Source organism: Hyperoodon ampullatus (genome assembly GCF_949752795.1).
Source record: "Hyperoodon ampullatus genome assembly, chromosome: 8".
NCBI lineage: Eukaryota > Metazoa > Chordata > Mammalia > Artiodactyla > Ziphiidae > Hyperoodon > Hyperoodon ampullatus.
Window position 1 is genome coordinate 365,186 of NC_136921.1, and position 13,917 is coordinate 379,102.

Here is a 13,917-nt window from a genome sequence, read left to right on the forward strand (position 1 = left end):
TGCCCAGGATGGAGGCACCCTCCCCCGCAGCGGGAGGAAGGGGGCCAAACCCACCTCCCCCTCCCCCTGCCTCCGTCTCTCTGTTTCTCTCTCCCTCTCTCTCACCTCTGTCTCTGTGCAGAGCATCTCTCTCCCTCCCACCAACTCCCTGCCCAAGGGGAGGAGGAGGAAGAGGGGGCAGGGGCTTGGGGCGTGGCCCTCCGACCTGACCCGGGACATGTTCCTTTCCTCCTGCACTTCTGCAAGCAGTGGAGGAGACAGCATGCCGGGCGGGCTGGCGCTCCGGGCATGGGGACCCCGTGGGCACTGTGGCCACTCGTCTGGGCCGTGCTGCAGCTGGGCTGGCGGCCAGGATGGCTCCTAGGTATGTGGGTCGGGGCTGGGTGGCGAGGGGTCGGGCTGGGCAAAGACCTCCGGTTCTCAGTCTCTGGTGGGGGGGTGGGGGGGAACCAGGCCCCTGAGGCCCAGCACGGCCCCTGGCAGGGCGCTGTGTGGCTTTGGGCAGGTGAAGGGCCCTTCTGGGCTCCGGCTCCTCACCCACTCCCCTCACCTGGTGGTGAGTCCCCTCCTTGCTCATAAGCAGGCAGGAGTATCCCAGCTCTTCCTGGGAGTCCCGAGGGACGGGCAAGTTCACGGCCCTCTGTAGGATGAAAGGGCCCCAAACCTCGGCCCCACTTGTGTTTTCCTCGGGGGAAGGGACTGACTGGTTCCATGAGGGCACAGGCTGGGTGGCCTGGAGATGTTTCTCCAATTATGTCAAAAGTGTAACAGTTCCATCGTGGGCCTGGGATGAGCCCCACCTAGGCCTCTGGACGAGATGCCCTGGAGCACAGCACCTGGGCACATCCAGGAGCGTCCACAGCAGGTTCTGGAGAGGGGCCCTGGCCCTAAGCCCCTCAGTACGGGCTGTCCCCTAGGCAGGCTCTGCAGGCCCATGGCCAAAACAGTGGTCAGGGAGAGGCCCCTCCTGGCTGCCCTGCCCTCAGCCACTGCGCCCAGTGCTGGCCTGATGGGAAGGGGTCCCCAGCCAGACCCAGGGCCTGTCCTCTAGACCTCGCTGGGCTCAGGGGTCAAGGGCCCTAAAAGGGCCAAGCCGAGGCGAGGCTGCCCTGACCCCCACTGGCTGCCAGTCTTGGATTCTGTGCCCAGAGGCCCTCAGTTGTCTCTGCCCAGCCGGGCCTGCTCAGCACCTGCTCAGCGCCCAGGTCGCCCTGCTTTTTCCCCAAACCTGGCCTCGCTCTCAGGATGGACGGAGGAAACTCACGGCTGCAGTCAGTGGTCCAAGAGCCTGTGGCCAAAAGGTGCCCCGTGGGGAGGCTTGGGGACCCCAGGCACGGCATGCGGGTGGAGGCGGGGTGCGTGTCATCCCAGGAGGAAGAACCAAGGCTCGGGGGTTGGGGGGGGCTGTAACTTACCCTAGGCCGCCCACTCCCCACCAGGGCCCCTTCCCAAAGCAGGGGAAGATCAAAATGTGAAAGGTGCCGGCCTTGAGTTCCAAATGAAGCCGACACTGGTGAGCTTTGTGCCCTCAGGCAGGTCCCTTAACCTCTCTGAGCTGCGGTTTTCCCACCTGCAGTTTGGTGATAATAATGCCTGCTTTATAGCATCATGAGAATTTGATCTTATAAGAACTGTCTGGCCCAGCCTATGACACATTTTTTTAAGTCAGATATGTGTTATTTTTTTCAACGTACAAACTTGAAAAATATTTGAAAGATACAGAAAAGTTACCAAAACACAGCAGTGAACACCCTCACCCAGAGTCTTCAGTTTGGTAACCCTGGCACATTGGCAGTCTGTGTTAGTTTGCTGGGGCTGCCGTAGCAAACTCCCACACCGGGCGGGCGGCTGGAACCACAGAAGCTTATGGGCCGGCGGTTCTGGAGGCTGGAAGTCGGACCTCGGTGTCGCGGGGTCCCTTCCTCCTGAGGCTGCAAGGGAGATGTGGTTCCAGGCCTCTCCCAGCTGCAGGCGGTGGTGGCAATGCTTGGTGTCCCTTGGCCTGTGGACACGTCACCCCAGCTCTGCTCCGTGTCACACAGCGTCCTCCCGTGTGCAGGGCTGTCCACGTGTCCCCTTTTCCTCAGTAAGGACACGGTCGTGTCGGGTTAGGGGGCGCCAACCCCACACCTCATCTCAAAGGATCACATCAGCAAAGACCCTGTTCCCAATAAGGTCACATTCCGGGGTGCCACTGAACGCGGGGATTTGGGGGCCAGTGCAGCCCACAGCCCTCTCCATCCGCGCACCGCTGGTCACCTAAGCATTAGTCACAGACTCTCCTAACGCCCAGGACGGTGGCTGACGCAGTCCCATAGATCAGATGCCCTTGCATCCTGAGCCTGCCCTCCGGCTGGACACTTTCCCTGATGGAGCCGAGTCCAGAACCTCAGCTGCATCTGGATGCCACTGTCCTGAGCTTCCTCTGACGTACAGCAGGCATTTTTGTTTGTTTGTTTGTTTTTAAACAAATCTCAATTTTATATTAGATATGGAAATCCTTAGAATTAGGGTTTTTTGAGGTGTAATCGGCATAGCATTATATTAGTTTCAGGCATATGGTGTATTTGTATTTGTATATATTCCAAAATGACCACCACGACAAGCCCAGCTAACATCATCACCATATACAGTTACCAGAGTTTTTTCTTGTGAAAATAACTATCAAGATCCACTTTCCTAGCTACTTTCAAATACGCAACACAGAATTATTCACTCTAGTCACCAAGCCACACGTCACACCCCAAGGACTTACTTATTTTATGCCTGGAAGTTTGTACCTTTTGACCACCTTCACCCATTTCCCCAGCCCCTACCTCTGGAAACTGCCGATCTGTTCTCTATATCCATGAGCTCAGTTTTTGTCTTGTTTTGTTTTGGGTTTTTTTTTTTTTAGATTCCACATATAAGTGAAATCATACGGTATTTGCCTTTCTCTGCCTGACTTACTTCACTAAGTATAATATTCTCTAGGTCCATCCAAGCTGTCTCAAGTGGCAAGATTTCATTCTCTTTTATGGCTGAGTAATATTCCATTGTATACACACCACATTTTCTTTATCCATTCCTCTGTCGATGGGCACTGAGGTTGCTTCCATATCTCGGCAATTGTAAATAGTGCTGCAGTGAACATTGGGGTGTATATATCTTTTAAATTAGTGTTTTCATTTTCTTCAGATAACTACTAAGAAGTGAAATTGCTGGATCACATGGTAGTTCTGTGTTTAGTTTTTAAGGAACCTCCGTACTGTTCCAACTGCAGCTGGGCCAGTTTCCATTCCCTTTTCTCCATGTCCTCTTCACCACTTGTTATCTCTAGACTTCTTGACGAGGCCATTGTGATGGGTGTGAGGTGATACCTCATTGTGGTTTTTACTTGCATTTCCCTGATGATCAGTGACACTGAGCATCTATCTTTTCGTGTGTCTGTTGGCCATCAGCATGTCTTCTTTGGAAAAATGTCTCTTCGGGTCCTCTGCCCACTTTTTAATCAGATTGTTTGTTTTTTTGCTATTAAGTTGTAAGAGTTTTTTATATACTTTGGATGTCAACCCCTTATCAGATATATGATTTGCAAGTATTTTCTCCCATTCACTATGCTGCCTTTTCATTTTTTGATGGTGTCCTTTGCTGTGCAGAAGCTGTTTAGCTTGATGTAGCCCCACCTGTCTGTTTCTGCTTTTGTTGCCGCTGCTGGCATTCCTGAAGTAGCCAGCCCAGGTGTGCAAGCACCTGCCACCTGGGTGTGTCTGTTGTTTGTTTGTGGGAGGTCATAGACATGATGGTCCTTCTTGGGGCACCCATCGGAGACCCGTCGTACGGGGTCGCCCCCTCTGGGTCCACTGCAAAGCACGGGGGGAAGGTGCCCTTCTCCCTTCGGGATGAATCAGAGACCTGAGGTAGGGACCCAGCAGTCCGCTGGGCAATGCTTTCAGCACCCACTGATGGGTGTTGCTTAAATCAGGTGTTAGATGGTAGCTGTGAAATGTGGCCTCTGAGGCCGCCCTGAGCCCGTGCCAGGCCGCCCTCCACGGAAGCCGGGCCGGTGCCACCGTGGTGCTCACAGTGTGTCCCACACCCAGGCACTCCCCAGGGTCTCTCCCTCCTGACCCTGCTGGGGCTCAGTGGCTCTCTCCTCAACCCACTCCCCAAACAGAAAAACAGGCCTGGGGACCCCTCACTGACATTCCATTATTACATAAATAGACAACATTTAAATTTTCAATTACTCAAACAACATAAGAAAAGATGCATAGACATTCATCCTGCAGGGATAAAGTGAGACCCCAGGACTCTGGAGGAAGCTCTGTTAGCAGCCTCCCAGGCCAAGGCTGATGTAAAGGGATGCGTGTATCACAGGAGCCCAGGCCCCATCTGGCTCTCCCACCTGTTCCCAGCGCCATCTCAGCCCTGAGGCCTCCGGCCCCACACTCCCTCTGCTCTGCTTCCCCGCGATGCTTCTGGGCTCTCATTCCAAGGAACCCATCTTTCTCAATCTGGGGGGCCTCTGAGCACCCCGTGAGTGTCCCCCCTGTGGCCCTGCACGCTGGCCGGGCCACCGGGAGCCCCTGACAGCCAGGCACCCTGTCCCTTTGGGGGGGCGGGTGCTTCCTGGTCAGTGTTGGCTCCCGAGCGGCCCCGGGTGATGGGCTGTCCCCTCCCACACTACTCCTCGGACACTGACCTTGACCTGTGTCCCAGGCCAGCCCCCCAGCAGCTGCATCCAGCCCCTGCCTCTGCCCACACTGTGAGGGTCCGGGGGAGGGGGGCGGGGGGCGGGACAGGCATCCAGGTAGGGCTGTGCTGGGGGAGGGGTCTGAGGGGCAGCAGGGAGGCCATGGGGCCCAGAGGGAGCAGGGCCTGGAGAGCCCCTGGGAGGGACCTGGAGTTCCCAGGGCCTGAGCAGGACGGGGAGGCCATGCAGAGAACCAGGCCAGGGACCTAGGCAGCCCAGGGTCCCAGCTACTCAGGTCCAGATTCTGTGAGAGCCCCACAAAGAGCAAGCAGGTAGACAAGAGATTCAAATGGCCACCAGTTCAGGCTGGCAGATGGGGGTGGTGGTGAGGGCCTGCACTGAAGACGAGCGGGGCCCCCGTCCACGCAGGGCTCGTCAGCAAAGGTCCCCACAGGCGCTCACGGGGGCCCTGCTGGAGGGGCCTGTGCAGGAAGGGGGGCTCCTCAGGGGTCTCACTTGAGACCTTGGCAGGTGGGAAAGGGGGTGTGGCGTGGACACGGGACGGGTGGGAGCACAGTCTGGGGGGCACCACCCAGAACAGGGGCTCCTGGGGTACCTGTGAGGCGTCCTGGGTTTCCGGACCCAGACGCGGGCTCGCTGCGGGTGGGAGCCCGGGGGTGGGGGGCGCCCAAGGGCCTTGTGCAGAGCAAGGCTCTCGGATCCGGTGCACCCTCGCCACCGCGCAACTTTGACCAAATCTGGGTCCAGCTTGTACCGAAGCGGCGGCAGGGCGGTGGCGGGGGAGCAGATGCGGACCCCGCGGGGCAGTGGGCCTGGCTGAGAGGGGAGGCCCAGCGCCCTCAGGACTCCCCGGCCTCCCCGCTGCCCCCGCCCCTCCTTGCGGGTCGGACGGGCCTCCACAGAGATGCGAAGACAACTGCCTGCCCTGCACGGAGCTGCCCGTCCACAGGGGCCGGGGAATCCCCCGGCCTGGAGGGGCGGGCAGGGGGCTGAGGGGAGCTGGCCCTAGACCCGGAGCTACGTCTGGGGCGGGGGCGGCCTCAGGCCTGCCGCTGTGTGCAAATCAGGGGCCACTGCGTAAGCTCCCAGCATGAGCCGTCCGCAAGGGCTAAAGCACCGGGTGTGGGTTTGGCCACATGTGGATACCACCCGGGGCCCCTCCCTGCGACGCGGGCCATGTGGGGTGCAGCTGGGCATCTTCTAGGAGGGGCTACCCCACCCCCAACCCCCTAGCCGGCAAGCTGGATGTGAAGGCGTGCACACCCATGCGTGCGCGTGCCAACGTGAGCTGCATGTGTGTGGTGGCGGGGCATCCCCAGGTGGGGCCTGACAGGCGACGGTTGGCCTTGTCTGGGGGCCTGCAGGCAGAGCCCAGGCTCGTCCATGAGAGGGGCGATGGCCCGGCTGGCCTCTGAGCACCAGTCCCCAGTCGTGGCAGAAGACACGGAGGGCCTCCTGCTGCCCAGTCAGCAGTGCCCACGGCGGGAGCGGAGGGGGGTGCTCCCAGCTCTGAGCTGGTCCTGAGCTGGAGCCTGCCAGGGCTGGGTTCTCCGAGGGACGCCCCCACCAGCCCAGCCCGGCCTCCCAGTTACCCTCCCCCTCCCCCAGCACAGAGCAGGCAGGACCAGTATGCTGGGTCTGGGAGCATGGGGGTCAGGCCTGCGGGGACTGGCGACTGGGACTCAAGGAGGGAGGGGGTGAAGGCCCTTAAACCACCACTGAGGAGGGGGGGAAACGAGGGCCTGGAGGTCAGAGCCAGATCGCAGCCCTGGCCCCAGGTCTCAGTAGAGTCCAAGGACAAAGCCCCACCACGGAGTGGCCCGTGAGAGGCGAGCACCCCCTCCCAGGGGGCACGCAAGGCTCTGTGGCAGAAGCACTGCACAACCTTCCCATCAGACGGGCGCTGGGAAAGTGGGAGGGGAGGATCTGGCGGGTGGTCCCCATACCCCTTCCGCACGCCCACCCACTGCTCCTCTCTCCACCCCTCAGATGCCCCCAGCAGGCCCTGGAGCCCCCTCACCTTCTCCCCGGCCCGGCTCACTGTGCCCGAGGGGGCGAACGCCACCTTCACCTGCAGCTTCTCCAGCAAGCCCGAGCACTTCGTCCTCAACTGGTACCGCATGAGCCCCAGCAACCAGACGGACAAGCTGGCCGCCTTCCCCGAGGACCGCAGCCAGCCTGGCCGGGACCGGCGCTTCCACGTCACGCCGCTGCCCGGCGGGCGACACTTCCACATGAGCATCATGGCCGCCCAGCGCAATGACAGCGGCGTCTACTTCTGTGGGGCCATCTACCTGCCCCCCAAGACGCAGATCAACGAGAGCCGGCCTGCGGAGCTCACGGTGACAGGTGCGGGCGTCGGAGACCCGAGGGCAGGGGTGGGGCCCCCCCAGGGCTGGGGTGAGCAGGGCGGGGTCTGGGCAGCCAGCAGGAGCAGCCTCAGCCATGGGGCATAGGGGGCAGGGGTTGCCAGGCTCCATTCCTGGGCTCTGTCCCACACCCAGGACCACGGCGACCCATGGCCCTGGCTCTCCATGACTGGAAGCACCCCCAGACCCACTTGTCCGTGAGGGAGGGGAGCCGGTGGCGGGCGCCTCTCAGGACGAGCTCATGCTCGGAAGCTCTGCCAGGGTGCAGGCCTGGGCGAGACTGGTCAGTGCAGGTCTAGGACTCGCAGAGGGCAGGGCCCTGGGTCCCTGGCTCTGACTCCTGTCCTGTTGCCCCTGCAGAGGGAGTCCTGGAGCAGCCCACAGAGCGCCCCAGCCCCCCACCCCGGCCTGAAGGCCAGTTACAGGGCCTGGTCGCCGGCATCACAAGCGTCCTGCTGGGGGTTCTGCTGCTGCTACTGCTGGCCTGGGTCCTGGCGGCCGTTTTCCTCTGGGTCACTCGAGGTAAGGCCCCGCCAGCCCCCACAGGCGCAGCCCACAGTCTCCCTCCCTTCAACCCTCCCCTACTCCTACCCCCTCCGTGTCCCCCCACAGGGAGGGGCCAGACTGGGCTTCCCAGGGTCTGGGGTCCCCTCACAACCCCTGTGCCTGCTCTCAGGAGGGGTCTGAGGGAGGGGCGTGGGGAGGGCAGCCCCCCCCCAAGGCTGAGTCACCCCAGGCTGCACCTCAGGCTGCAGGACACTGAAAGCTCTTCTAACTGCTGGGCGCCCGAGGTGACAGCCACAGCCACCGCAGGCCTGGAGCCCCCGGCTCCGCCCCACCGCCTGGAGACCGCTGAGGACACCCCACGCCTTGAGCGGGGTAGGGGAGCAGCCCAGCTGACAGCAAAGCCCCTGTGGGAGGTCATCTCTCCAGGGAATCGCTCTTTCCGCCCTCAAATATTTTTGAGAACGTGCGGGGATCACTGATGATGCGCCTGCTCTGTGTGCTGAGGCAGCCGAGCGGGCGCTGGGCACTGGGCTGGGCCGCACGTGAGGCCTGGAAGCCAGGCAGGCCCCTGGGGCCCAGACAACCCAGGTCCCTTCCCAGGGACCCCTCAGACCCCACGCCACGACAGCAGGGCCTCAGGGCTCCCTGACTCGTGTGCTTCTCTGCAGAGGGCTGCGCCCGCAGGAGCGAAGACCAGCCTCCGGTGAGCATCCTTCCCTTGGCGGTGCCATCGCCGTGGCCGCACCTCCCTGCGGGGCGGGGCGCATGCCGGGGGCGGGGCGAATGCCCGGGGTGGGCGGCCTCAGAGCAGCCACGCCCCTCGCCCGCCACCACTGCGTGCCCGAGGTTGGGTGGCCAGCCCTGCCCTGTGTGCGCATGCGTGCAAGTGTGTGTGGGGGGGGGGGGCGCGCGCGTTCACACGTGTCACCCTTGAGAGACCGACGACCCATCCCTCCCTCTCTCCCCAAGAAGGAGGGCTCCTTCACCAGGCCTGCGTGCACCGTGGACTACGGGGAGCTGGACTTCCAGTGGCGAGAGAAGACCCCGGAGCCCCCGGCCCCCTGTGTCCCGGAACAGACCGAGTACGCCACCATCGTCTTCCCGGGCAGGCCGGGCTCCCCAGGCCGCAGGGCTTCTGCAGACAGCCCACAGGGGCCCCGGCCTCCGAGGACTGAGGACGGACACTGCTCCTGGCCCCTCTGACCGGCTTCCTCAGCTGGCCCGAGTCCTTCAGACCCTCCACCAAGAGCCGGGGTGGACACTTTCCCTGGAAGAGCACAGAGTGGTAGGGCCACCCAGGAGGTGAGCCTGTTCAAGGGTGATCACACCCAGCCCTGCCAGCACCTACCAGCCCTGCCCGGCTCTATGGGCAGGGGAAGGAGCCTCACCCCGGACTCCAGACCCAGTCTCAGGCTGAGCTGGCCAGAGCCTCCCTCCTACACACGCCAGCTGCCTCCCAGGAGGGCCTGGTGCCTGGACATAGGGGCCCGCGGGTCCTGGTTGGAGACTCTGCCTTGGAGCAGGCCTGGTAGGTCCAGCACGGATCCCACGAGGGGCACACAGGGAAATGCACAAGGTCAGGGCTCCCCTGGGGCCTCGTGCTTCCCCAGGCCAGGAAGAGAGCTCCTGGTGGTGGTGGGGCCCCTCCACCCTCACGTGTGCCCAGGCCCGTCATGCAGCCCAGGAAACAGGCAATGAAGGGAGCTGGAGGAGCTGGAGTCACCCCGCCGAGGCCATCCTGGGGGCCCTGGTGTCCCCCGTGTATCCCCACTTCTCCTTGGCGCCCATTCACGGTGCTACTTAGAGGGGCCTCCGCCGGGCTCACTCCAGGGCACTGGGGCAGGTGCGGGGACCCCTCGGCAGGGACCCCTCCGACGGAGCTGCCACTCCCCGTGGCCTGCACACACACGTCCGGGGCAGCGTGGCCGGGGCAGCTGGGTGTGGGGGACTCCGAGGCACATGTCCCATCTAGGGGTCCACGCCCACTTCCTTGCTCTGTTACACTGTAATTAAAGAGTGATGAAAGCTCTAAGAAAGGCGCCGAGGGCTTCCCTGGTGGCGCAGTGGTTGGAGGTCCGCCTGCCGATGCAGGGGACACGGGTTCGTGCCCTGGTCCGGGAAGATCCCACATGCCGTGGAGCAACTGGGCCCGTGAGCCATGGCCGCTGAGCCTGCGCGTCCGGAGCCTGTGCTCCGCGGCGGGAGAGGCCACAGCAGTGAGCGGCCTGCGAACCGAAAAAAAAAAAAGGCACCGAGTTTTCCTGCTCACTCATTGGACACCGGCCTGAAGAAGGAGGATGCACCAGCCTGCCCGGCCTGGCCCTCACTATCCCAGAAACACACTGGCCCTCCAAGGCCCCTCCTCTCCATCCCCACCACACTCACGCCCACAGCCTGAAACCCCTCCGACTTCAGGGGGCCACCGGGCACCACCCCCCAGAAGCCCTTTCCAGGCTCCACGCCCCTGGGTCTCGTAGCCCCCTGCCCCCGAACCTGGCACAGGATGTCCCCAACTGAGCAGCTGTGCCTGAATGTCCTGCCCCAACCCCATGTGTCCCCACACCAGGCCGGTGGGGGGATGGAGCGGGCAGGCAAGCGAGTGGGCTGCCGCCGGCTATGAGTGAGCAGGTGCCAGGCTGCTGGGGGGCTGGCATCTGTGGGGAAACCCAGTCCCTTCCCCTCTACAAACTGGATGATGGTTCAGTCCCCCAGGGAGGGGATGCACTGACACCACACAGGTCATCGGCTCTTGTCCCTGACTACCGTGACAGACACCCCCAACCTTGCCCCACCCCCCACCACAGCGAGCCTTGTCCAAACCCGCAGGTGCCGGGAGTACAGCAGCCCCCACCAGCTCCTCAGCCCTCGATCCCACAACCTGTGCCTGCCATCCTGGAGACTGTCCCAGGCAGAGGGAGAGTCACCTGGTCTGGGACACTGGAGGGAACACTGCTGGCGAATCTTGCAGACGACGCGGGCTTTTGTGCCTGGAAAACCCAGGAGGTTCTGTGGGGAAACTGCTATGGCAACAGGAAAATCTAGTCCAGGAGCAGCTGTAAAATTAACATCCCGAAATAAATGGCTTCCGTACATCCAACGGTAACCACGTAGAAGAAAAAGTGATAGCGAATATTCCACCTATGACAGCAACAGAAAAGATTGCGTGTCCAAGGTGTAGATTTAGTGAGAAAAGCACGAACCTGCAGGAGGAGAAAGGAGTACCGGCGTGGCCTGATGATCTGGGGAGGATGCCTCGACGCCATCGAGACGTCAGTTCTTGCTAATTCTACAAATTTAATACGATCCCAGTAAAAACCCACATTTCTGCAACCGTAAAGTTTATCTGAAAAAATAAACGGGCAAGTAACAGCCAAGAAAACCAGGGAAGGAAAGTGAAAGAAGAGCAGCTTTATCAGATCTAATACTGATAATCATTAAAACAGTGGCATTAGCACATGAAAAGGCAGGAATAGAGCCAAGGAGTGGGGAACCATAGACTTTTCCTAGGTGGTGCTGGGACAGCACAGCTATTTGGAAAGTATAGTATAGTAACGTAGACACGTCCCTCCTACCCTGTGTTTGCATCAATCCCAACCCTATGAGACACAGGAGAAAAACGTACCAGAACTTCACAGGGAGGGCAGGGCTGCCAGCTCACCCTAGGTGCCATGGAAGAGAAGATGGGGAAATTATGCTGTGTAAATTGGGGAAAACTCTGTAGCACAGCAAAGACATCATCACGAACAGACTGGGGAAAGTATTTGCAATATCACGCAGAAGGCTAATGCTCCAATTATAGAAAGGTCTAAAATCAGGGAGACAGCAAGGTCAGAGCTGCAATGGAAAAGCGAGCCAGAGAAGTGACGAACTGTTCACGCACATGCCTCCCACATGTTATATGTACACATATGCACACATATCCCTTAAACAGGGAAAGGATGCTTATTTTCACTCAAAATAAGGAAACTGCAGATCACAGCCACACCTATTCAACAGCCAACTCGGAAAGCTTGACTACACCCTGGGCGAGGACGCTGGGAAGCGGCTGCTTAGCACTCAGGGGACATTTGTCCTTCACTCCTGAGCCCCACCTCCCGAGGGGACTGGCAGAAACAGGAAGCACGTGGGGTTCACTGTGCTGGACCTGATGGCCAAAGGCAGGGAGGCCCCGGGGTGGCAGGAGCAGGGGCCCTGCCCGGACTCTGGGTGAACTGGCTCCTGGGCGGCCGCCAGCCCTCAGGTGTGTGCAGGAGGGATGGAGACACTCGGCCCCGGAGTACGGAACCAGGTTGGGGTCTGGTCAAAAGACAAGGGGGCAGTCTGAGCATCAAAACTGCCAAAATTAACATGAAAAATCTAATTGATTCACACACTCTGAGCAAGTTTAAAAGACCACGAGCTCATACTGATACTGGAAAAAAATTTTTTAAGATGAAAGATCAGGGAGGGAAGGAAGTGGCCTCGGGTGTGCTGGCAGTGCCGGCCGCCCTGGCAGCCGCGCTCAGATAAGAAGTGAGACCGAGAGCGACACTCAGCACTTTGCATCCGCCTTCCCGTAAGGCGGCCCCTGCCACCTGCCGCCTGGCGCCACTCACTTTTTCCATTCCCCTGCTTTGCCCCAACCACGTGTGTCACCGGCCTGGTGGGGCGTCGCGCCCACCCCCCGCCCACACCCGCTCCAGCGGGTCAGTCTCTGCATCAGCGTCTGTGCATCTCACGGAGCCACAGCATCGGGGAGGGGGGAGAGGGGGAGGGTGGGTCTCAGGGCTCCCTGCTCCCAGCCTGAGACCCCGGCAGCCCACAAGTTTCCAGGTGCTACCTAGCCGAGCCCCACCCTGGCAGCCCCTCTGCCCAGCAGGACACCCCCTCGGGCCACCTGTGCCCTCCCTGCCCCCGGCTGCTGTGCTTGGAAGTGGGGGTGGCCAGACACCTCACCATAGGAGTCCGAGGTCCCACAAGGCCTGCGGGATGGGGGAGGGGCGCTGTGGCCAAGGCCTCCTGGCAGCAGAGGGGCTCAGGTCTCAAAGGGAGCTCAGCCTTGGGAACAGGGAAGCGGGGCTGCCGTGCGGCGCCTGGGCTCTCAGCCCTTGTGGGTTGGGGCTCTGATGTGGACGGATGCCCCTATGGTCTGAGTGAGGTTCCTGAGTGTTTGGAGACTTCAGAATGTGGGGACCCCCCTGAGAGTGACCAAGGCGGTGCGGGGGACCCTTCCCGGGGGTCCTGTACCTCGACCCGGTCGGGCTGCCCCATCCGCTGTGGGGTGGCCTGTGTTCCTGGCTCCCGAGCCCACGACTTGGGTGGGCAGGGGTGGGGGGGCTCCCCACAGCCCTCGCCTCCTGCGGTTTGGGGTGCCCTGGGCTCGCCGCAGGTCAGGGCCGCCTCTGAGAGCCACTTTAGGGGAAAGATGTGTCACCTCCCTATAGCCCTGCTTCTCGGGCCCTGTTATCTGAGCATCACAAGGCGCTCGGCTGCTGGGCCCTCAGGCGGGGAAGAGGCTCTGGGCCAAGGCACCCACACGTCCAGGCAGATGGCGCCCAGCCTCACATCTGCCCCGAGGGGCGCCGGCCCCTGGTGGCCTGCCCAGTGGGCACAGAGCCACATCTAATAGCCCCCCAGCCGCTTTGACTTCTCCTAGCCAGGGGTCCCAGTGGGGGTCACAGCTCCTCTAGATTCAGCTCCTGTTTGTCCCTTGGGCAAAATGGGGCTGGCCCAAGGGCATGGCCTGAGGGCGTGGCCTGGGCAAGGGGGCGGGGCCTCAGGCACGCGCACACCAGCGTCTCACCGACCCACGGCGGCAAAATCCATGATTGTGTTCTGTTTTTATCTCAGTCTGAATTCCAAAAATATACTATCAAATGCTATTATTCACCCATTTAAAACATTAACTAATTAATTTAAAAAATTCTTTCCATCCACATTCATAGCAGCATTATTCACAGTAGCCACAAGATGGAAGCAACCCGCGTCCATCAACTGATGAACGATAAACAGAATGTGCTCCGTCCATGCGACAGAATATTATTCAGCCTCAAAAAGGAAGGAAATTCTGAGTCACGCTACACTGCGAATGAACCTTGAGGACATGATGCTCAGTGAAACAAGCCAGACACAAGGGGATGGACATCTATGACTCCCTTATATGAGGTACTTAGGTAGTCAAATCATAAAGACAGAAAGTAGAATGGAGGGTGCCAACAGCTGGGGACGAGGGGTTGGGAAGTTAGTGTCCAGTGGGGACAGTGTCAGTTTAGGAAGATGAAAATGGGGCTGGGGTAGAGAATGGTCATTGCCACAGCTGTGGCAAGTCAGAGGCTGGAGAGCCGGGCGAGCTGATGCTGCAGCTGG

At 60.7% G+C, this 13,917-nt stretch overlaps 1 protein-coding gene across 1 annotated transcript; it reads left to right on the plus strand.

Moving 5' to 3' along the window:
• Nucleotides 1-288: 288 nt before the first annotated feature.
• Nucleotides 289-8,775, plus strand: PDCD1 (programmed cell death 1; the record flags this gene model as incomplete). Its single annotated transcript, XM_079710594.1, has 5 exons — nucleotides 289-364; nucleotides 6,686-7,045; nucleotides 7,426-7,587; nucleotides 8,241-8,275; nucleotides 8,542-8,775. The coding sequence occupies 5 exons, from the start codon at nucleotides 289-291 to the stop codon at nucleotides 8,773-8,775; spliced, it is 867 nt and encodes a 288-aa protein (XP_079566720.1).
• Nucleotides 8,776-13,917: the final 5,142 nt, after the last annotated feature.